The 23,189-nt window shown below is 47.7% G+C and overlaps 1 protein-coding gene across 5 annotated transcripts in view; it reads left to right on the forward strand.

Annotated features, from left to right (window-relative positions):
• Positions 1-10,316: 10,316 nt before the first annotated feature.
• The window catches only part of AZIN2 (antizyme inhibitor 2), a 39,458-nt gene continuing 26,585 nt past the window's right edge, over positions 10,317-23,189 (forward strand). For 3 of the 5 annotated variants that reach the window (XM_082614885.1, XM_082614882.1, XM_082614884.1), the window contains exons 1-6: positions 10,317-10,454; positions 10,548-10,668; positions 11,329-11,482; positions 12,967-13,140; positions 21,826-21,998; positions 22,996-23,151. In XM_082614885.1, coding sequence (XP_082471011.1) covers positions 11,378-11,482; positions 12,967-13,140; positions 21,826-21,998; positions 22,996-23,151 — 608 coding nt within the window. In that variant the 5' untranslated portion in view covers positions 10,317-10,454; positions 10,548-10,668; positions 11,329-11,377. Of the gene's footprint in view, positions 10,455-10,547; positions 10,669-11,328; positions 11,483-12,966; positions 13,141-21,785; positions 21,999-22,995; positions 23,152-23,189 lie in introns of those variants that run through there. The other 2 variants (XM_082614883.1, XM_082614886.1) reach the window with 2 other exon arrangements.

Consider the following 23,189-nt stretch of genomic DNA (forward strand, 5'->3'; position numbering starts at 1 on the left):
CTTTGGGGTGGGGGAAGGAGAGAAAAAGGGAAGCCAAGGTAACAACAACAAAATGGAGATCTCATAATTTTGTCTCGGGTCATCCCCACCGTGGCTAGGGTCTACATTAACCAGCATCACAGATGGACTCATTGAAAGCCTAGGCAGCCCCTGAGGACATCACAGAAAAGCTCCAAGAACAGAGCCTGGCCCATGGCAGTGCCTGATGAAAAGCGCCATTATTTGCTGTGACCCTGAGTAGCCTCATTCATTCATTCATTCGATAAATATTTATCGACTATCTGCTTTGGGCTAAGTTCTGTTTTAGGAGCTTGGGATATTTCAGTGAACACAAAATCCTTGCCCTTATGAAGCTTAAAGTACACAGACTTAATATATAAATTCTAAAGTATATTCTAGAAAGTGAAAGGTGTATAAAAGAAGAAAAAGTAAGGAGGGGTAAGAGGACCAAGAGTGACAACAGTGTGTGTGGAGGGGGTGGGTTTAAATCTTTAAAAGGGTGATCAGGGAGGCCTCCTTGAGAAGGTTTCATCTGAACTTTCAAAAACTTGAAGGGGGTGAGAGTGTGCCATACCGAGAGCAAACCATCTGGACATCGGGAAGAAACACATTCCAGGCGAAATACACCCTGATGTATTTGGGGTGAAGGGGAATCATGTCTGCAACTTAAGACAGTTCCAAGAAAATAAATTATATGGATAGATAGAAATAGATATATGATATGTATGTGTATATTTACGTATGTAAATATAGTTGTATTTAGAGAGAAAAATGATAAAGCAGTGTTAAAATGTTAACATTTGGGGAATCTGGGTGAAGAGGATATACAATTTTTAGAAATTTTCTGTATGAAATTCCAAAATAAAATATATTTTTTAAAGATTTATATTATTTAAAGAGGAAAAAAAGCATTCCAGGCAGAGGGAGCAGCTTGTGCAAAGACCCTTAGATGAGGGCTTTCCTGGTGGCGCAGTGGTTGAGAGTCCGCCTGCCAATGCAGGGGACACGGGTTCGTGCCCCAGTCCGGGAAGATCCTACATGCCTCAGAGCGGCTGGGCCCGTGAGCCGTGGCCGCTGAGCTTGCGCGTCCGGAGCCTGTGCTCCGCAGCGGGAGAGGCCACAACAGTGAGAGGCCCGTGTAACGCAAACAACAAACAAACAAACAAAAAACAAACAAACAAAAAAGACCCTTAGATGAGAGGGTGCCTGGTTTGTGAAGGAGACACTCAAGGCACTGGCAAAGAAAATACAGATGGAGCCCAACTTATGATGGTTCGACTTACAATTTTTCAACTTTATGGTGGTGTGAAAGTGATACGCATTCAGTAGAAATGGTACTTTGAATTTTGATCTTTTCCCAGGCTATCAATATGCGGTACAATACTCTCTTGTGTTGCTGGGCAGTGGCAGCTGCAGCTCCAGGTCAGCCACGTGGTCCCAAGGGTAAACCATACATACACTTACAACCATTCTGTACCCACACAATCATTCTGCTTTTCACTTTCAGTACAGTGTTCAATAAATTGCATGAGGTATTCAACACTTGTGTTAGATGGTTTTGCCCAACTGCAGGCTAATGTCAGTGTTCTGAGCATGTTTAAGGTAGGCTGGGCTAAACTATGATGTTTGGTGGGTTGGGTGTATTAAATGCATTTTCAGCTTATGATATTTTCAACTTATGATGGGTTTATTGGAATGTAACCCATCCTAAGTTGAGGAAGAGCTGTAAAGGGAATGCATCGGTGTTTATTACCTGCCTAGAATGCATCCTCATTCTTCAGGTAAAAACACCCACTCTTCCTTTGAGGAACTTCCCCTTCCCCACTCTCCTTCCGTACTCAACCCATCTCCCAGCTTGGCTGGAGACGCAGGTCCGGCCAATCAGAGATGTGCACATCAAGCAACAGGGCCAAGGAGACAGAGTTCTGGGGTCCAGGGCTGGCGGATGTGGTGAGATCCTGCCTGAGGAGGAAGCCAATTCCACGGAAGGCCCAGCTGAGACTTGAAGCAAAGTCTGTGTCTGAACTTTTATCCCTTGGTGGCTTAGTTACATGAGGCAACAAATTCCCTTTTTGCTTGAGCCAGTTTGAGTTGGATTTTCTCTTACTCGCAACAAAAAACGTGTTGACTGATTCCAAGTGCTAGGGTCAGCCTCTCTGAGGAATGGACATTTAGGCAGAGACCTGAAGGATGAGCAGCAGTTGGTTGGATGAAGAGGCAGGGAAAGCATTCCAGGAAGAGGGACCGGCAAATGCAAAGGCCCCAGGAAAGGAAAGGGCGGTGAAGGTTTGAGGAGCTGCAGAAAGGTCCAGATGGTGGTGGCAGGTCGAGTGAGGAACCTGGAACTTGGTCCCTGATGGAGGGCCTCACAGGTTTTGTTAAGGATCTGGGACGTTCTCCCAAGAGCCATGGGAAGCCATTGCAGAGTTTAAAATGGGGATTGACTTAATTTGCATTTGACATTGTTTGTATTTTAATAAGAACACTGGTGGCAGTGTGGGACTAGATTGGCAGGAGGTAAAAGTAATGCAGGGGGATCCCTAAGAAAATTATTGCAGACCTCCAGGCTAGAGATGATGACAATTTAGAGTGGGGCTATGGCTCTACAGAGATTGGTTGGATTTTGTGGTGCTAGTCCCCAATGAACCGTGCCTCCCAATAGTCATGCCTTGTGTAGTCTCATCCCACATTGAATCTGGGACAGCTCTGTGACCCACTTTGGCCAACAGAATGCAGAGGAAGTGACACTGTGCCTTTCAAAGGCAGGAGGTCTGGTGTCCATGCTATAGAGGACTCTGCTATGTGGTCTCTGTGAAGGGGTTTAGCCAAAGGACACAGGGCCTCTCACGGACACCAGGCAGGGCAGGAACCCTCAGAGACAGAGGCAAACACTCTCTGGCTCCCTCTGGAGAAGATTCCACTGACCCTGGCTCTGACCTGTCACCTGACCACAGTCTCTGTGTCTCTGGTTGGTCAGTTAACTGGAGGCATATGGATGCTGTGTGGTTCTATTGGCAGTGGGGCAGGGGAGCAGGATCCCTGAAGTACAGACATGGCTGCCTGTCTCCACTCCACCCTGGGGTGAGTGAGCAATTTTCAAAGGGAGAACATGACACTACCGCAGTTTAGAAAGAGGCCCAGCTTGGGGCAGGCTTCCATGACTCAGTGCTCAGCACACTGGCTCTGCCCCCATGAAATCCCATGGGGTTGGAATGGAATTCCACCACCCATCCCCTCACACTGCGTGGACTCTCTTCCAGAGCCTCTGCCTCCTGCTGCGTGTTCCTCAGCTCAGGTCCCAAAACCTCCCTGTGGGGCTGCTTCTCCCATCCTGTCCCAGCAGTATCACTCTGACACATTTCAGAATTTTCTCCTCTGGGCCCCTGCACCCCCGGCTCAGGGTCATAATACTAGCAGCTACTACTTAGAATGCATTCACTAATGTTATGTGCCAGGCACTAGGCAAGAGCTTTTACATGCTCATGAATTCCTTACACCAGTTCTAGGAAGTAGGTACTCTTTATTATGTCCATTTTACAGATGAATAAAGTGAGGCTCACACAAGATAAGTAACTTTGCCAAGGTCACACAGCCAGTGAGGTGGTCCCAGGAGATGGAGTAAAGCTTATATACCCATGGAGTTTGTTCTCTTGTTATCTAGAAACTGTACATCCATTCGGCTAGCCCAGGTTGGTTTTTGTCCCACCCTACTTCCCTGCCAGAGAGGGGATGGGGGTAAGAGCCTGATGCCCTTTTTCAAGGGTACACAGCTTTGACCTCTTTACCTGCTGTGCTTCAAGTTCATTTAGGGCAAGTGTTCTCAAAGTGGGGTTCCTGGGCCAGAGCAGCAGCCTCCCCTGGGAACTTGTCGGAATGCATATTCTCAGGCCCACCCAGACTTACTGAATCAGAAACTCTAGGGTGGGGTCCAGAAATCTGTCATTTAGCAAGCCTTCCAGGTGCTTCTGATGCACACTCATTTGAGAATCATTGGAGAATGCAGAAGAATCAACACGCTTTTCCATTCTACTCCCAGGTGGCTCTGGCGACAGCAGCTGGCCAAAGTGAGAATTTTCATTCGAGTATTTTTTATTTTTTTATTCGGTTGTTGTTGTTGTTGTTTTCTCAACACATTTGTCAGAGATGACTCAGGGTTGGCGAGAGGTAGTGTGTGAATTCCTTAATTGTCGCACCTTATTATTATTTTTTTCACATTTGTGTTCAGCCTAAAAGTGAAAATAAACATAAAGAAAACCAAAGTACCAAAGTCAGTATCTTAGCATCCTGTCTGTCTAGGGAAGGGTTGCAACTATAATTCCACACTCAGTCGACACACTCAAGCTTTGCCTCCTTGGTGCCTGGTCCCGGGCTGGGCTCTGAGGCGCAGACTGGGCCTCTGTCCTGCCTGCTTTTGTGTCAGGGGACACAGACACCTCACTAATAACTAGAATTGGGGGGTTCCAAGGGTTGTGGTTCAGGGTCTGCTCCAACATGACTCTGGACTGCAGCATTTCAAATTCCTCACCAGAGCACAGCCCTGAGTTTGGGTCCAGGCTCTACCACTTACCAGCTGTGTGATCTTGGGCAAATCACTCAGCCTCCCTGCGCCTCAGGTTCTTCCACTGTGAAACGAGAGTAATAATTCCCACCTTGCAGGCTTGCTGTGAGGATGGAGGAAATGTATGTAGCATAATGGTGCCACTCACTAGCTGTGTAACCTTGAGCAGGCTTGTTAGTCTCTCTACCTGGCTTCCTGCTCTGTAATACCTATAGCACGAACCTCATAGGGTTGTTGTGAGGTTAAAGGTTATATAAATCAAGGCTGCAGAATAGTAAATACTCTGGCAATGTTAGCTGCTATTGTTATTATTAAGCACACAATACAGTGCCTGGAGCACAGGAGATGCTCAGTAAATGGTGGCCGCTGTTAGTACTTAGTTTCCATTTTAATGTGAAGACAGGTCTGACCTAACGGTGCCTAATGCTTCTTTCAGCTTCTGGTTTCTGGTTACTTCAGGGTCTCCATCTCACTGATGCCTTCAGAGAGTTTGCAGTGCTGACTTGGGGTTGGTGCCTTTCTGCCAATCTATCTTGTGTCTGACTCTGAATTCCAGCCTCTCTCAAGTCTCCTGCTGTTTGCGCTTGGCTTGATCTTGAGGAAGGAGGTAGATGGGCTCCAGGCCAGACATTTACAACTGGCCTCCTGTTCACACTTCCTGGGATGAGAAGATGGGTTCCAGGCTAGACATTCATTACCAGCCCCCTGTTTACATTTCCTGAAGCAAGAGACAAATGGGCTCCAGGACTACATATTTATGACCGGACTCGTGTCTATATTTCGAGATCTGCACCTCAATATAAAAACCAGCAACAGAAATAGGGTAAATAACCAGACGTTGGACATTTTTATGACAGGGGCAGAGTGGGACTAAACCCTGTTAAAAGATCAAGAGGTCATACATTTCCCACCCTTGGGGCAAGGGAAACATTGCACATGCGCAGAAGGGCTCCTTGGGGGTCAAAAAGGAGGGGGCACCACCCCATAACATGTGACGCAAAGGCCATCCCATAGACCTCTGGGCTGTAATCCATCTTGGGAAAAAGCTGCGCACACATGTTGGAGAGGGTCCTAAGGCAGGTCAAGTGTGGACAAAGAAATGAGATAATTAGCCAAAGGTAAACAAAGACCCGGAAGACCTGCCCTATATAAAAGACTTCACCACCTCTTTACTGCACTCCTCCTCATTAGGGAGGACGCCCACACCCTTGCTCTCCGGGTGTGCATCTCTGCCTTGCTTCTGTCGTAACTAAACAAACTGTGCTCTCCCACTTGTTGTTGCGCTATGTGTCTAATGATAAACTTTGTACCTGTTTTTACAGTTTTTGCCTCCGTGAGAAATGCATTTTTCACTGGGGGCAAGAGCCAGGGGGTGTGGTGGCTAGGATTCCTGGTTTTCACCCAGGCTACCCAGGTTCAATTCCTGGGCAGGGAATTAAGATCTTGCTTCATGCCACCACTCACTGCTGCCTCTCTGAGATCAATCTCAGCATTCTTTGCTCTGGAGTCATGCCCTCATCCTGGGACCCATCTCACAAGCATAATGTCAGTCAGACTGGTGTTAAGTCCCAGCTCTGTACCTCACCAGACAAAGGATTTAATCACAATTTTCTCATCTGTAAAATGGGACTAATAATGCCTATCTTGCAGGGTTGTCTAAAGGTTAATTGCAATCATGCATTCAGCATGATGCCTGTCATACGGTGGGTGGTCAATAAATGTTTGTTTACTTCTCTGTCACCTCTCCCTATGGAGTAAATCCCATAATCCTTCTGAACTGGTTTCTTAACTTTCTTCTTTACTATTTTGACTTTATTGGGAGTGGGAGGAAGCAACAATGTACCAGACTAAAGACATCTTCCTATCTCCCTTGCAGTAGGTGGCGCCATGTATCTATGGTTTGGCCAATGATATGAAAGGAAGTATTGGGTGCTGGTATGGTGTGAATTGTGTCCCCCCAAAAGATTAAAGTTCTAACCCCCAGTATCACAGAATATGACTCTATTTGGAAATAAGGTCTCTATGCAGGTAATCTAGTTAAAATGAGGTCATTCGGGTGGGCCTTAATCCAATATGACTGAAGTCCTTATTAAAAGGGGTAATTTGGTCACAGAGACTGACATGTATACAGAGAAGATGATGTGAAGACACAAGGAAAAGAAGATGGCCATGTGACCGGAATGATACATCTACAAGCCAAGGAATGCCAAGGATTGCCAGTGGACACCAGAAGCTAGAAGGGGCAAGGGAGGATTCTCCCCTAGAATTATCAGAGAGAGCATGGCACTGCCAACACCTTGATTTTGGAATTCTAGCCTCCAGCACTGTGAGACAATAAATATATTGTTTTAAGCCACCCAGTGTTTGATACTTTGTTATGGCAGCCCTGGGAAATTAACACGTGTGGAATTTGGGGGTGGCTGCTTTCTCCTGCCTGGAACGTGCAGGGTTGGTGTTTAAAATATTTAGCAATCAGTATGAAGATGGGCACTGATCAATCAGAAAGGACACTGGCCGTGAACAATTTTTCTGGTCACACTTGTGTGTACTGGTTAAATATTAGCCCTAGGAGTGTGGCTGGAGCTCTTGCAGCCATTTTGGACTATGAGGCTAGAAGCCAGTCAGTGAGGATGGCAGAGTTGAAGGAGAGGAGGCACCTTGGTTCCTGATGACCTTGTGGAGCTGCCATACCAGATTTGGACAGCCTTCCTCAAGTGTTATACTACATACATAGTAGAATAAACCTGTTTGTTTATGGCTCTATTACTTTTGACTTTTCTGTTTTCCTCAGCCAAACCTAAATTTAACTGATATCCAATCTTACAAAGTACTGTGAAGCCCAGATAAATGATGAACAGGAAAGTATTTTACAAACTCTCGAGTTCTATGCACACGTAAGGCATTTTTGTTATTGCAGTGTTTGTGACTATCCTTATGATTAATTGAAGAATAGGTTGAAATTGACAGATATGATCCTGGTCAAAGATCAAAGGTTCTTTGTCCTGCTTCAGCAACATGTTTTTGAGGGCTCTGCATGGCATCCATCGATAACAGTGGCATGAGAGACCAGCAGGAGAGGAGCCACCAGACTTTGGGCTGGATGCCAACAGGATGACTTTTTTTGAGCTGGGGCCTGAATGCTCAGCTACTGGTTGGCAGTTAAGCATGAAGGTTAAGGGTCAGGCCAGATGGGTTTAAATCTGAGCTCCACCCTTACTTGCTCTGTGACCCTGGGTAAGGTACTGAACTTCTCTGAATCTCAGATTCCTTATCTGTAAAATGGGGATAATTATAGCCCTATGATATAGGGTTGTCATGGAGATTCAGTGACATCACATACCCAGTAGGGAAAAAGATAAACCCACAGCTTATTTGTATGCAGTCCAGGAGACAGATTTTTCTGCTCTGACTACCAACCCTTGACAAATTACAAATGGACAGATTGGATTATGGTTTGTTTCTTTTTACCTTTATCAGTTCATTCAGTTAGCATACTGAATGTGCCTATTATGTGCCTACTATGTACCAGGTAATGAAAAGAGCTAGTGAGGCAGACTTAGACCATGGCATCCAAATAAAGTCAGCTCAGAGAATGACTTAAAAAAAAGTAGAGCCAGTTTGTTTGGGTGCCTCTCCCATCCTCTTACTGTCATCTTTTCTTGAGGGCTCCCTTTGAGGTTTCTGCCATGGCCATCCTTATCTACCCCCTCCCATTCAGTAGATGCTTATTCTTAGGAGGACTTCAGTCATTAATTCACACTATGGTGCAAATGACTACAGATCTCTCAAAGAATGGATCTCAAATGACCCCTCCTGTGAAGGTGACTGCCTACTGAAAGTCTATTCCTAGCATAGAAAGCAAGAGTGTTCAAGGCAGAAGAGCCCAGAGAAATCATTCAGTCTGAGCTCTCTCAGTTCACAGGGGGAAATCAGGCCAGGCAGATGTGACCCTGGTCTCAGCAGGATGATCCAACAAAGGACTTCCAGTAGTTATGTGGCCAGGCTGGGTGGGGAGCAGAAAATGGCTCTTGAAGACTCCATGATCACTGCTCTATACCATCTGTATGCTGAGGATGCTTTGATTAGGTTGTGCAGGGTGCCCTAGGGAGATACTGATGCAGAACAAGAAGTGCCTCTGGCTTTCAAGAAGCCTACAGCCTGACAGGGGACATGAGCACATATGTAAGGCCAAAAGCTCTTTGGCCCCACTGATTGGAAATGCTGCCTTCATTGTGACCAAATTCTCCAATATGCACAAGACTGTCCTAAACTCTGTTCTGTTCTACCACTGTCTTTTCCTGCACCAGCACCATGATGTTTTAAAGACCATAGCTTTATAAAATATCTTGATGTATTGTAGAAGATGTCCTCTTCTTTCTCAAGAATGTCTTGGCTGTTCTTGTACAATTACTGTTTCAGATGAACTTTTGAATTAGCTTTTGAGTAGCATAGATATTGAATCTTCCTCGGCACTCTTTTTTAAAAAAAAATAAATTTATTTATTTATTTATTTATGGCTGCTTTGGGTCTTCGTGCGGTCTTTCTCTAGTTGCGGTGAGCGGGGGCTACTCTTCGTTGTGGTGCACGGGCTTCTCATTGGGTGGCTTCTCTTGTTGCAGAGCATGGGCTCTAGGCACGTGGCCTTCAGTAGTTGTGACATGCGGACTGAGTAGTTGTGGCATGCAGGCTTAGTTGCTCAGCAGTATGTGGGATCTTCCGGGACCAGGGCTCAAACCCATGTCCCCTGCATTGGCAGGCGGATTCTTAACCACTGCACCACCAGAGAAGTCCCAGCACTCTTGTTTGTGCCAGGCCCTGGGTGTTCTGAGGAGCCAGGCACTCAGTTGCTGCCCTTGGGAGCTCACAGACTAGCTGGGAAGTGTAACCAAACAAGAAGTGTAAAGCAACAACAGGAATCTCACGCTATGGGTAACAAAAGCCAAAAGAGTGAGGAGTCCACACAGATGTAAGTGCTGTGAGTTCCACTGTTCCTCTGGCTAGGGAAGTCATGGGAAGCTCAACAGGGGAGATGGCATACTGGACTTTGATGAATGTGCAGGAGCAGGAGTTCAACAGGTATAAAAGAGAAGAAACGCTTTGAGTTGAGGAAGTCAGAGAACGCTTCTTGGAAAGGGAGACATTTTATTTGAGAGGTAAGAGTTTGCCTGATCCAGAAGATGGGATGAAGGGAGGAATTGCCCTGAGCTGGGAAAGTCACAAGAAGGATCTTTGAAGACATTTCATCTGGGTTTTGAGTTGGAGGATGCTGGAAGAGGCAATTAAATAAAAATGATTCTATTAGAAAAGTAAAACAAGGAGATGACATTTGACCTGGGCTTCCCGGGATGAGTGGGCAATTCACCAGATCGGAGAGGAGAGGCACCGTCGAGCTGTGGTAGTCACAGAAAAGGCTTCCCAGAGCAAATAAAAAACCTCCTGGCTTCCTGCCCACTCTCCAAGATCCAATATCCAGGAGCTAAGCGTCCCACCGCGTAGACGCTCGGGATTCTGAGCTAGCGGGCCTGCAGTTCCGATTTCCCAGCGTAGGGTAATGGCGTAGGGGTCTCAGTAGGACTGAGGATAACGTTTGCGGAGCCGGCTAGCAGGGTTGAATGCTTTATGTCGGAATCGACCAATGGGATGGTGGCATCCAGTTGCCAGGGCTACGGAGGCGGGCCGAGCGGAGGAGGGGCCTGAGCACCAGAGGCGGGGTCTGGGCGGGGCTTATATAAGTGAGCGCCGGGCGAAAGGCGGGGCGTGGGGTCTGTGGCTGCTGGGCGGGCGGGCCGCAGGCCGCGGGGCCCAAGCCGGGGAAAGCTAGCGAGAGGAGGCGCGGAGGAGCCGTTTCACTCGCTGGGGGGACCTATGGGCCGAAACCGTGTAAATGCGTTTTAAGGCGAGTGCGGGGGAGAGGTCCGGGGAGCCTCGGGAGCGGGCGCTCTCGGCTCCAGTGCTGACCTGCTCCCTGGCCCCTCTTGTCTCCTCTCAGCAGGGGCCTCGGCTCTGCAACTGCCACTCCTCCTCGGGGTGCTGCACAAGTTTCGAGGTCACCGGCGACCCCCCCTAGCAGCGCGCCTGACTCTGGCCCCCGCGAAGGAGCACGGGGCTTGGTAAGGGGGTTTTGGGGGGGCGGGACCTCGGCCCTGCACTCAGGAGGGCTCACCCGGACAGAGCCTCAGCCTTCAGTTCTTGCCCGGGAGCCCGCGGCCATCACCCACCATGTGGAGCCCTCACGCACGCTTACCATCCTAGCACGTCAGGACCAGCCCGGCCCCTCTTTACAGACGGTGAAACTGAGAGGGGACGGGGCGTACCCAGGGTCACGCAGCAGAGAGCGGACTCGAACCTCAGCTCTCAGGCTGAGACTCCTTGGTGGGACCACCTGCAGCCACTTTAGGTGGTCAGGATGGGGGGTCACCTGGAAACTTCCCCACTCGGCTTTTCTTCTCCTTCTCTCTCATTCTTTCCCTTTAAACCAAAACCCTAATTTCAGAACTGGAAAGGATCTCCAAAACAATGCATCCATTTTACAGATGGGGAAACTGAGGCTCGGAGAGGCAGTGACATCTAGGCAGATAATGCCTTGTCCCAGTCCAGGATTCCTGATCTTCCCTACTCCTCCCAGTGAACCTAAGCTCCCCAGGCTTGTGCTGGGGGCAGGGTGTGACAGGAGTGGGCGCCCTGACCTGGGGAGGTGAGGGGTGCAGCTGACGCCAGCCCCCCAGCGGCCCCCTCACTCTTCTCCAGCAGTGTGTTGCATACTTTCTCAGGCGCCGGAGGCAGCGGCAGCTCCATCCAGCCCATCGGCTCCTCCTCAGCATGGCTGGCTGCCTGAGTGAAGCGGACTTCGTGATGGTGGAGGAGGGCTTCAGCACCCGAGACCTGCTGGAGCAGCTCACTCTGGGGGCCTCACAGGCCACCACGGTGAGGGCCTGGGAGTGGGGATGGGTCTTCTGTTCTCCCAGCAGGCTCAGCTGCCTCCTAGGGCCCACATCTGGTTCTTTCACTTATTTGGTATTCATTCCTTTCTATTTGTGAGAGATGTCTCATTTTTTCTCCAAATTCCTGGTCCTTGCCCCCGAACCTGCCCCTCCTGTGTTCCCTGCCTTCATGAACAACACTACCATCATCTACGCAGCCCTCTAGGTCAGAAACCTGGGAGTCCTCACTTCCCCTCCCACACCTGGGCACCCCCAAACTCTGTGAATCCAGCCTCCTTAAATTACCCTTCAGTGTGTTCTTCTGGGACCTCACTGTGTAGTTTAGGCCTCATCTCTCTTAAAACTCCCCTAACCTTTTCCCTGCCTCATCCCACCGCTTCCAACTTTATCACAGCCCTGCTCAAAATCAGAATTCTTTGGCAGTTTCTCACTCCCTACAGGATACAGGTCAGAACCCCTCTGCCTTCATAGCCCCATTTCTGGCTTTTCCCACGGTATATATTATGCTCCATCAGAGCTGAACTACTCTGCTCATATTTCCCGAGGATTCCATGTGCTCCATTATCACTCCTTTGCCCAGGCTGTTCCCTCTTCCCTTCTCCCAGCCTCTTGCCTCTTACCTATTTCTACTCATTACTTATTACTCATCCGTGTCACCTTTTCCTGATTGCCCCAGGCAGATTTTGTACTTTCCTTCTCCACGGGCCCCCTCTGCATTTTGTAGAAACTCCTGCTTAGCATTTATTGAATGGGCTTGTAATTGCTTAAGGGGTTCTTTTGCAGACCCAAGCATACTTAGCATACTTGCATAGGTATGCTTGGTCAGACACCAAGTGGGCATCAGTAAAAAAGTGTTGCATAAAAGGGAAACTGAGTCCCAGAAAAGGTTTAATTAATGTGGTCTCACCAATGGCCTCATATGTGTTCAACCCTCAGTAAACAGTTGTCCTCAGGCATGGGTTGCAGTAGCAGTGGGACTACTTCAAGTCTTCATTGAACACCTAAATGTGAAAGGCAGTGGCTGTAGGCTGTGGGTCTTCAAGGAATTTATCTTTTTTCCGGAGAAGACAGTTGTCTGTATACACAGAGTTCTGATACTTTGGAAGCATGTGCAAAATGCAGTGGGAGCATTAAAGGTGGAGTTGCCTTATAGGTTTGGGGGAAGGTGACATTTCAGCTGAAACTTGAAGGTGGATTAGGAACTTGCCAGACACATGTGGGGGAAGCATATTCTGTTTGGAGGACATGGTGGGAATAAAGGCTGGGAGGTGGAAAATGATCTAGGATAGAGCTGGAGTTTGAGCTGAAGTGAGGGAAGGGACTGGAGCTGGATCACAGAGCCTTGAATGTCCTGTAGGCTTGGGGATCCCCAGAGAATTTTAGAGCAAGGTACTTGGGAGGACCGTGGATGGCACGCACTAGGAAGAAGCTGGGTGGGGTCTCATATTCACCCTTCTTGTTGTGCAGGAAGAGGTCTCTGCCTTCTTTGTGGCTGACCTGGGTGCTGTAGTGAGAAAGCACTTCTGCTTTCTGAAGTGCCTGCCGCGAGTCCGACCCTTTTACGCTGTCAAGTGCAACAACAGCCCGGGTGTGCTGAAGGTCCTGGCCAAGCTAGGACTGGGCTTCAGCTGTGCCAACAAGGTGAGCTCCTGCCCCCCACCTGCACACTGACCCTCACTGCCTACTGAACACCCACATGGCCCGGCTGCAGCTGCTGTGGGTGGACCTGGGGAAGCAGGAGTGACCTGTAATTGGCCCCTGCCCTCTGGGAAGGGCCACCCACATGCAAGGGGTGTAAGGGATGAGGGTGGAATTTGCCAGCCTTGAAGTTCCACGTTGGAACCACGTGTGACCCTGTGTAGGTGGGTCACCTTTTTAATGGAGATTTTCAAACTTCTTGGCATAGAGCTATATGTGGTATTCTTCTAATTAAAACAAAACAAAAACACCGTTTTATGATAGGTTTTATTTTTTTCTTTTATAATATTAATAACGTGTGGCTGTACATTTTCTTAACTAATCCTTATAGAGTTCTGTTGTTGCCAGTTCTGCTGCCTTTCTCATTTGATTAATGCTGTTGTCTTAATTACCTCCTGCTCTCTTTAGATTTGTTTATTACTGTCATTCTCTATTCATTGAACTCTTGCAGTGTGCTAGACACTGTTCTAGGTAGGGCTGGCAATACAGTGTTGAGTAAAACAGACTCTGTTGTCCTTGAGTTGAATGCACGGCTTATCTATTTCCATTCTGTTCTTACTTGATAAGTCTTTTAGCTATAAAGTTTCCTCAGAATACAGCTTTGGACATAGTTATTCATTCAGCAACATTTATTGAGCACCTACTGGGGGATCAAGTACTTTTCTAGGTGGGGATTTAGCAAGTGAACAAAACAAAAAAAGCCCCTTCGTGGAGCTTGCTTTCTAAAGAACAAACAAGTTAAACAGTGAAAGTCTATGGCATTTTAGATGGTAAATGCTGTGGAGAAAATTAAAGAGGGAAAGGGAAGTAGGGAAGAGACATGGATGTCAGGAAAGAGGATTGTACTTGTAGATGGTTTGGCCAGGGAAGGCATCACTGAAATTTGAACACAGATCTGAAGGAAGCAAAGGATCCAAGCCAGGTGGAAAACCAGGGGAAGAGCATTCCAGGCAGAGGGACCAGCAAGTGCAAAGGTCCTGAGGTGGGAGCAAGCCTGTGGGCATTGGTTTGTGATATTGTTATTACAGTTATTTAAAAATGTTTAGTAATGATTGTTTTGAGGGAGAATCCCTTTTAAACCCTGGTCAGCAATATAGCTGGGTGTTGTGAGGAGGATTCTAGAAAGGGATCTGGAGGAGACAGGAGGAGAGCTCATCTGGATAGGAGGCTGGAGGGATTCCAGGTGGGAGAGAGGTACACACCATGGTGGACGGTTGGAACGAGCAGGTTCACCTTTATCAGAGACGCATGTTAGTGTCCTTATTGGTAGATGAGTCTCCCTCATGTCACCCGTGAAGCCCCTTTGCATCAGCTCTTGTTTTGCACACCTGGTTTCATGCATGCCCCACATAAAGCCCCATGGAGTGCCTAGGAGAAGAGATTGCCATTTTGCAGTTGAGGAACTGGGGATCAGCTTCACACAGCTTGCTGGTAGCAGAGCCAAGACTTGCCCCCTGTAGCATGCCGGGTCTCTGCTCTGACCGAGGAGGAAGGGGACCCTTTTCCATAACCCTTGGTCTAGGGGTGAAGAACAGGACCAAACCTCACTGACTAGAGTCCTGTGCTTCTGGAAACCCAGAGGTGGGGCCCTGTGCTGGCCCTCAAGCCTCAGGACTGGCCTCCAAAGGGCAGAGTTGTGAGGTGTAGGGCTTAGAAGTTGGGGGGGGGAACGTTTGCTGAGGGCTTCTGTTGTGTCATGTGCTTTGCCAAGCGTTTTCTGTACATGATCTCATTTGACTCTTGAAACAACCCTGTGAGGTAATTATTATCACCGTGATTTTGACAACAGCCCCACGAGGAAGCAGTTAGTGTATAAGGAAAGGAGGCACAGAGGTTTGAGGGATGCCCTGGGAAGGGGCCGCTTGAGTATGGCAATGGGTCTCTGACTTTATCACTGCTGTCTTTGCGAAGATCCCCAGGGAGAGGATGGCAGAGCTGAGACCCCACCCAGTAGGTGGGATCATGTGGCCCTTGGGTGCATTTCCTGAGAGGTGGCACAGCTTTTCTTGGAAGGCCGAGGCTGCCCTCTTCTGGTTGGCTGGAGCTGGTGGCCACGCTGTACAGCACCATGCTTTGGCGGCCACTGACCTAGGGTCAGGCATGAGCTGGGGCTGGGTGTACAGATATGCATCAGACAGGCTCCAGGGTCAAGAGCACCAGCCACGCCTTACACGGGGCTCTGGTCCACCCACCCACCTTCCCAAGGACCTTATGTCATCTCTCCTGCCCCATCCCTTGCCCTCTCTGGCTGTCTCCCTCAGCATCCTCCCATCTTAAAATGCCTTCTCTGGACACTACATCATCCCCCAGCCCAATCCCTTGCTCCCTCTTCATGGCCAAACTGAGTTGTCTACACTTGCCTGTCTGCAGTCACTTGTCACTTTCCCTTAGCACCCAGTCCTTAAGCCACTGCTTCCCGACCTCCACTCATCATTCCAAGGAATCTCCTCTTGCCAACGTCCCCAGCAATCTCCAGGATCCAGTGAGCACTTTATTCTAAATATTCATTTTGAATTATTCAAATAATACGTTGATTCACCTGCAAAAAAAAGTAGAATGTCAGCTTTATGTCTCCAGAGATAATCAACATTCTGAGTTTGAGTTTGGTGGCTACATGGTATTTGAAAAATACTTACAAATATGATCCATAGGAAACATACAAAATATCTTGTGATTTTGTAACAAAATATAAGATGTTCATGTGGTAGGTGTTGTGCCACATAGCTTTATTTTTATTTTTAAAATAAATTTATTTATTTATTGGCTGCGTTTGGTATTCATTGCTGCACGTGGGCTTTCTCTAGTTGTGGCGAGTGGGGCTACTCTTTGTTGCGGTGCGCAGGCTTCTCCTTGGGGTGGCTTCTCTTGTGGAGCACGAGCTCTAGGAGCACGGGCTTCAGAAGTTGTGGTGCGTGGGCTCTAGAGCGCACGCTCAGTAGTTGTGGTGCACTGCATGGGCTTCGTTGCTCCACGGCATGTGGGATCTTCCCAGACCAGGGCTCGAGCCTGTGTCCCTTGCATTGGCAGATGGATTCTTAACCACTGTGCCACCAGGGAAGTCCCTTACAGTAGCTTTAAGCTCAGCAGATTTTGGAGATCTGTCCATGTTGATGCTTTTAGACCTCATAGGGGACACTCCTTGCTCCTCCTAGCTTTTGATCTCACCATGAAAAAGTGTGTGTGTGTGTGTGTGTGTGTGTGTGTGTGTGTGGTGGGAACACTTAAAGTGAGATCTACCCTCACAAATTTTTAAGTGTTTAATAAGGAATTGTTAAGTATAGGCACCATGTTGTACAGCAGATCTCTAGAACCGATTCCTCTTGCAGAACTGACACTTTATACCCATTGAGTAGCAACTCCCCATTTGAAACATTCTTTTTTTTTTAGTATTTTTTAAATTTATTTTTAAAATTTATTTTTTATTGAAGTATAGTTGAATTACAATTTTGTGTTAATTACTGCTGAACAGCAAAGTGACTCAGTTATACATATATATACATTCTTTTTCATATTCTTTTCCATTATGCTTTATCACAGGATACCGAATAGAGTTCCTGTGCTATACAGCACGACCTTGTTTATCCGTTCTATATATACCAGTTTCCATCTGCTAATCCCAAACTCCCAATCCATCACTCTCCTACCCACCCTCCCCCTTGGCAACCACCAGTCTATTCTCTATGTCCCCGATTCTATTTCTGTTTCATAGATAGGTTCATTTGTGTCATATTTTAGATTCCACATATAAGTGATAATCATATGGTATTTGTCTTTCTCTTTCTGACTTACTTCACTTGGTATGATAATCTCTAGTTGCATCCATTGAAACACATTCTTTTTAAAAACACAGGCCTAGCCTAGGATATTGTGGGTTGGGTTCCAGACCACTACGGTAAAGTGAAGATCACAATAAAGTGAGTCACACGATTTTTTTGGTTTCCCAGTGCATATAAAAGTTATGCTTACACTGTACTGTAGTCTATTAAGTGTGCAATAGCATTATGTCTAAAAAAATACTTTAAGTAAAATGTACATACCTTAAGTAAAAAATATTTTCTTGCTAAAAAATGCTGACCATCATCTGAGCCATCAGCGAGTTGTAATCTTTTTGCTGGTGGAGGGTCTTGCCTCCATGTTGATGGCTGCTGACTGCTCAGGGCGGTGGTTGCTGAAGTGTGGGGTGGCAGTTTCTTAAGAGAAGACTCTTCCTTTCACTTGAATACCTAGAGGTCATTGTAGGGTTATTAACTGGCCTAATTTCGATATGGTTGGGTTGTTGTATGTCAGGGAATAGGGAGGCCCAAAGAACGGGAGGGAGATGGGGAATGGCTGAGGGGTGGATCAGTCAGAACACACATTTATCCATTAAGTTCACTTATGGGCGTGGTTTGTGGCACCCCAAAACAATGACAATAGTAACATCAAAGATCACAGATCACCATAACAAATACAGTAACACTGAAACGTCTGAAATATCACAAGAATTACCAAAATGTGACACAGAGACATGAAGTGAGCAAACTGCTGGAAAAATGGTGCCAATAGACTTGCTTGATGCAGGGTTGCCACAAACCTTCAATTTGTAAAAATCGCAATATCTGCAAAGCACAAGAGAGTGAGGTGAAATAAAATGAGGTATGCTTGTACTCAACAACACGTGCTCTTGGTTTTAAAGACTTTAGAAACATATCCAGTGAAAGTGGATGCTGCTGGGAGCCTGCTCCACCCTCCTGGGGTGCCTCTGACAGTGGAGAGGTCTCCTTCTGCACAGCTGTGAATTGCAAGACAAGATTTGCTTTGACAGGAATGGCATAAGAACCTCTGCGTTGTTCTGCCTCTTCTGGGGACGCTCTCTCCTCCCCTCGGTCCTGTGCCGGCTCTTCCTGCTCTCTAGCTGGGAGAGTTCCTCTGGATTCTGGCTCAGGCTCCCTTCTCTTATAAACTCTCTGTGTTCCTAGAGGATTTCATCTCCTCCCATGGCTTCAAATACCCCTAATATGCCACCACCTCCCCTGTTTTGATCTCCAGCCCAGACCCTATGTATCCAGGTGCTGACTTGTTGCCACAGGATGCCTGGAACCCAGTGTGTTCAAATGCACTCATGATCTTCCCCTAGAGAGGGGCCCCTGGGTCTGCTGGGTGAGGAGTCCCCCTCAGACATCTAACCCCACATCCCCACGTGCAGTCCCTCACCAAGCTTGCCAGCCATGCCTTCAGATGACACCACCCCCCTTTCTATGCAGCCTGTCCTGTTTCCCAGGGAGGTTGTGACTGTGTCCCAGAATTCTTCTAGGCCCTTCCTTGGTCCATTTTCACACAGTAGCCAGAGTGACATGCATTTAGACCTTGCATTCAAAATGCCCATCTGATCATGTCCTTTTCCCTCTTGAGACACCTCAAACTGTTTCCCACCACTGGTAGGGTCAAATATAAATCACATCAGCCTTCTTGGTCTCCCTGTTGGCTCTGCCTGCATCCCTCCAAGCTCATCGTCCCCCACGGTGGTCACCCTGCCCAGGCCACCCCAGCATTCTCTGTTCCTCCCTCAGGCTGAGTACATTCTTGCCTCAGAACCTCTGTACAGGCCAGTTCTCCTACCAGAAACATTCTTTCCTTCCCTTTCAGCCTGGCCCAGGCCTCCTATGGGGCTCAGCTTAAATTTCTTACTTTTTTTTTTTTTAAATTGAAGTATAGTTGATTGACAGTACTGTGTTAGTTTCAGGTGTATAGCAAAGTGGTTCAGTTATATATGTATATATCTATATTCTTTTTTTCAATTCTTTTCTATTATAGTTTATTATAAGATACTGAATATAGTTCCCTGTGCTATACAGTAAATCCTTGTTGTTTACCTGTTTTGTATGCAGAAGTATGCATCTGTCAATCCCATACTCCCAGTTTATTCCTCCCTCCCTTCCTTCCCCTTTGGAAGCCATAAGTTTGTTTTCTATTTCTGTGAGTCTGTTTCTGTTTTGTAAATAAATTCATTTGTATCATATTTTAGATTCTACATATAAGTGATATCATATGGTATTTGTCTTTCTCTGACTTATTTCACTTAGTATGATAATCTCTAGGTCCATCCACATTGCTGCAAGTGACAGAATTTCATTTTTTATGGCTGAGTAATATTCCATTGTGTGTGTGTATGTGTATATATATATACACCACATCTTCTTTATCCATTCATCTGTTGATAGACACTTAGGTTGCTTCCATGTCTTGGCTATTGTAAATAGTGCTGCTATGAACATTGGGGTGCATGTATCTTTTCAAATTAGAGCTTTTGTCCTTTCCAGATATATGCCCAAGAGTGAGATTGTTAGATCATATGGTAACTCTATTTCCAGTTTATTAAGGAACCTCCACACGGTTTTCCATAGTGGCTGTACCAATTTACATTCCCACCAACAGTGTAGGAGGGTTCCCTTTTCTCCACACCGCCTCCTCAGCTTAAATTTCTGACCTTCAGAAAGCTGTCCGTCACCCCCTCACATCCAGGTTTCCCCATCCCACATTCTCTAGTATCCCGTACTTGTTCTCCATGGCTCATCCATTTGTAATCCTGTTATTATTCAGTGTTCATTCATTCCTCCCCTTCTTTCCCATCTTCCTGAAACCTCCACAGGGTCGGAGGCCCTGTCTGCTTTACTCACCACTTGTTTTCATTAGCACCTGTCTCAAAGCCTGGCAACTCAGTAGATGCTCGAGACACACTTGCCAATTCAGCATCAAGGTGTCTTCTCCACTGAAGTGCTGTGGTTAAAAGCTGGTGTGCTAAAGTCGGACGGTCCTGGGTTAGAATTCTAGCAGTGCCACTTGTAAGCCGTGTGACTTTGGACAAGTCACTTAAGGCCTCTCTGAGCCTCTGTCTCCTGCCTCATAAGATTAATATGGCGATGAAATGAGAATGTCTATAAAATATTTATTGCAATGGCTGGCAGACAGTAATCCTTTAATGAGTGACAATGGTTATTATTTAAATAATTTTAATCAAAGCTAAACCACAGGTCCCCAAAGTGTTACCATTGCTGCTTCCTCTCACCTCTTGGGTGAAGCAGGGAGCAAAACCACATTTTCATAACTGCTCAGACGTGGGGTCTTTGGAAGCAAGCTGTGATGACAACAGTTCCAGCTCTGGAGGTGGACCTTTGTGTCTCCCTCTGCTACTCACTGGCTGTGTCACCAAGGCAAGTGGGTTTCTTTGAACTCAATTTGTCCTCTGTAAAATGTGGCCGATAAATATTTCATAGGATAGTTGTAGGCATTGCATGAGATAATGCACATAAATACCTCGTGCTGAAAAGTTGCTACATTAAAATTAGTCTTATTACAAACTTGGGATGGCTAAAGATGGCCCTGTGTCTCCTACCGTGCTTCCAAACTGCCACCTTCTTAATCACGGAGGGTCAGGCTTGAGTTTGAAAGTTGGTTCTGCCTCCTACTTGCTCCATAGCCTCTCTGAGCATGTTTCCTTCTCTATAGAGTGGAGCTAATACCATCTGGTGGCGTACTGTAAAGAGTAAATAAAAGAGTGAGTCTAAAGCAAGGGCTGGGGACTTCCCTGGCGGTCCAGTGGCTAGGACCCTGTGCTTCCACTGCAGGGGGCGCAGGTTTGATCCCTGGTCGGGGAGCTAAGATCCCGCAAGGTGCGCAGCGAGGCCAAATACATACATACATACATACATACATACATAAGTAAAGCAAGGGTTGGCAAACAATGGATGGTGGGACTTGTAGAGTTTTATTGGACTACAGCCATGCTCATTCACTTATGCATCATCTGTGGCTGCTTTGGTGCTACAAAGACATTTGAGTAGCTGTACAGAAACTGTACGGCCCACAAAGCCTAAAATATTTACTCTCTGGCCCTTCATGGAAAAAGTTTGCCAACACCCGATGTAAAGCCTCTCATTCAGTGCCTGCTTGTGGTAGGTGCTCTGTGACCATGGTTGCTTTCACCATCATCATCATCATTGTCTGGATCATTAATGCAGCAATCAGGTGGAGCACTATTCTGGAAAGGTGAGGAAGAGGAGGCCCTGTGGAGAGAGGGCCTTGCTGGAGCCACCCAGCACCATGCCATGCACAGAGCAGGTGTTTGGATGTTGGATGACCTGTGTCAGAAGACTATTGGTCTGGTGAACTTTCTAATACATCAAGTGATAGTCTCTAAACATTTAAATCTGCCAGGAAAATGTGTCAGAAACCTGTTTTCAGGGCTACCATGAATCTGTGGAGTGCCTTTGTGTGAATTAGAAAATGTATCCCTTCCTTAAGACACTTAATTGTTGTAAATAAATATACTGATTTTGTTAGAGCAAGATGCTTTACTGTTAGGAAGTCGTAATAAGCATACAAATCTACCATGTATTCTCTGAACGGGACCCCTCCCTCCCTGGGATTGTGCAGTAAACCACCCACACAGCTGTACATGGCAGCCCTGCCTGTCAGTGGTGAACCAGCGTGCGTCCTGATTTTTGTATACCTGTTGTCTAAAAGTGAGGCCCACTTTTTATGAACCTCCCCAGGCACAGCTATGACTTTGCCCCTCATCTGTGCTTCCTTGGCCTCCGTGGGCCCAGCAGGCTCTGGTGCTTCCTCACCACCGCCTTTGGGATCCCACAGGCAGAGATGGAGTTGGTCCAGCGTATTGGTGTCCCCGCCAGTAAGATCATCTACGCCAACGCCTGTAAGCAAATTGCACACATCAAGTATGCTGCCAAGCATGGGGTCCGGCTGCTGAGCTTTGACAACGAGATGGAGCTGGCAAAGGTGGTAAAAAGCCACCCCAGTGCCAAGTAAGCTGAGAAGCACTCATGTGGGAGGCTGGGCTGCGTGTGAGGGCAGGGGGAGTGGGAGGAATGGGGCCGGGGCTGAGGACCCTGCCTTGGACCTGGCCAGAGTCACAGGAGGTTGGGGCAGGCACTCCTGGACTGGACCCAGGATGCAGAGCCTGAGTAGGACAGAGGTAGAAATGATGGATTACAGGCCAGGCAGAGCAAAGCCCACGGTACTACGGAGGTCAGAGTCACGGCAGAGGAAGCAAGATGGGGTGGTTTTTTCACAGAGGAGGTGGCATTTAAAGTTTCACAGAGGAGGTGGCATTTAAGGAGGGCCTTGAGGAGTGAGCAGCATCTGGGGAGGGCATAAACAGCGTGTCAGAGTGAACTGCGTGAGCAAAGGCATGGAGGCCAGAAGCAGCATGGGGCATTTGAGGGATATGCAGAAATTTGGTATGGCTGGAACATACCATGTGCAAGGCGAGAAGAAGTGAATGGTGCTTGTCACAGGGCAGGGACCCCGGTGCACGTGGGCTTTGGGAGGGGTCAGGGCTGGACATCTTGCTCAGGCTGTGCCTCTCACCTGGTCCCTGGACACCCTGGGGAGCCAGGTGGCGGGCCACTCTAGTTCACTCAAAGCAGCTTCCATTTTGTCTGTTTTACATATTGGGGATATCAGGGTTCTCAATAAGACTGTGTTTAAAAAATGGTCCCCCCGATACAAGAGAAGTTGGAAAAGCCTGGCTGGTGTTAAGGCTGATTCGGAGAAGTGGGGCTGCTCAGAGGAGAACTGGTGAGGTCGGGACCAGGGCAGGGGCCCCAGGGAAGGGCCCAGGGACATTTAGGGAAGGGATTGGACAGGACTCAGAGGCTGACTGGCTGTGCAGGGAGAGGAAGGGGTCCAGGGGCTTGTGGGGTTGGGTAGCTCTGAGCCATGAGGGCTCACGCCTCTTGACTTAGAGAAGGCTTGGTCGGGGGCGGGGTGGGGTGGGGTGAGGCATGGCACCCCCTGCAGAGGTGCTGCGTGTCTCCTCAGGATGGTTCTGTGCATTGCCACCGATGACTCCCACTCCCGGAGCCGCCTGAGCCTCAAGTTCGGAGTGTCGCTGAAATCCTGCAGACACCTGCTTGAAGATGCCAAGAGCAACCATGTAGAGGTGGTGGGTGTGAGGTGAGTGCCCAGAAGCCCCGCCGTCACCACCCACGCCC

Source organism: Mesoplodon mirus (assembly GCF_964341445.2).
Source record: "Mesoplodon mirus genome assembly, chromosome: 3".
Lineage (NCBI taxonomy): Eukaryota > Metazoa > Chordata > Mammalia > Artiodactyla > Ziphiidae > Mesoplodon > Mesoplodon mirus.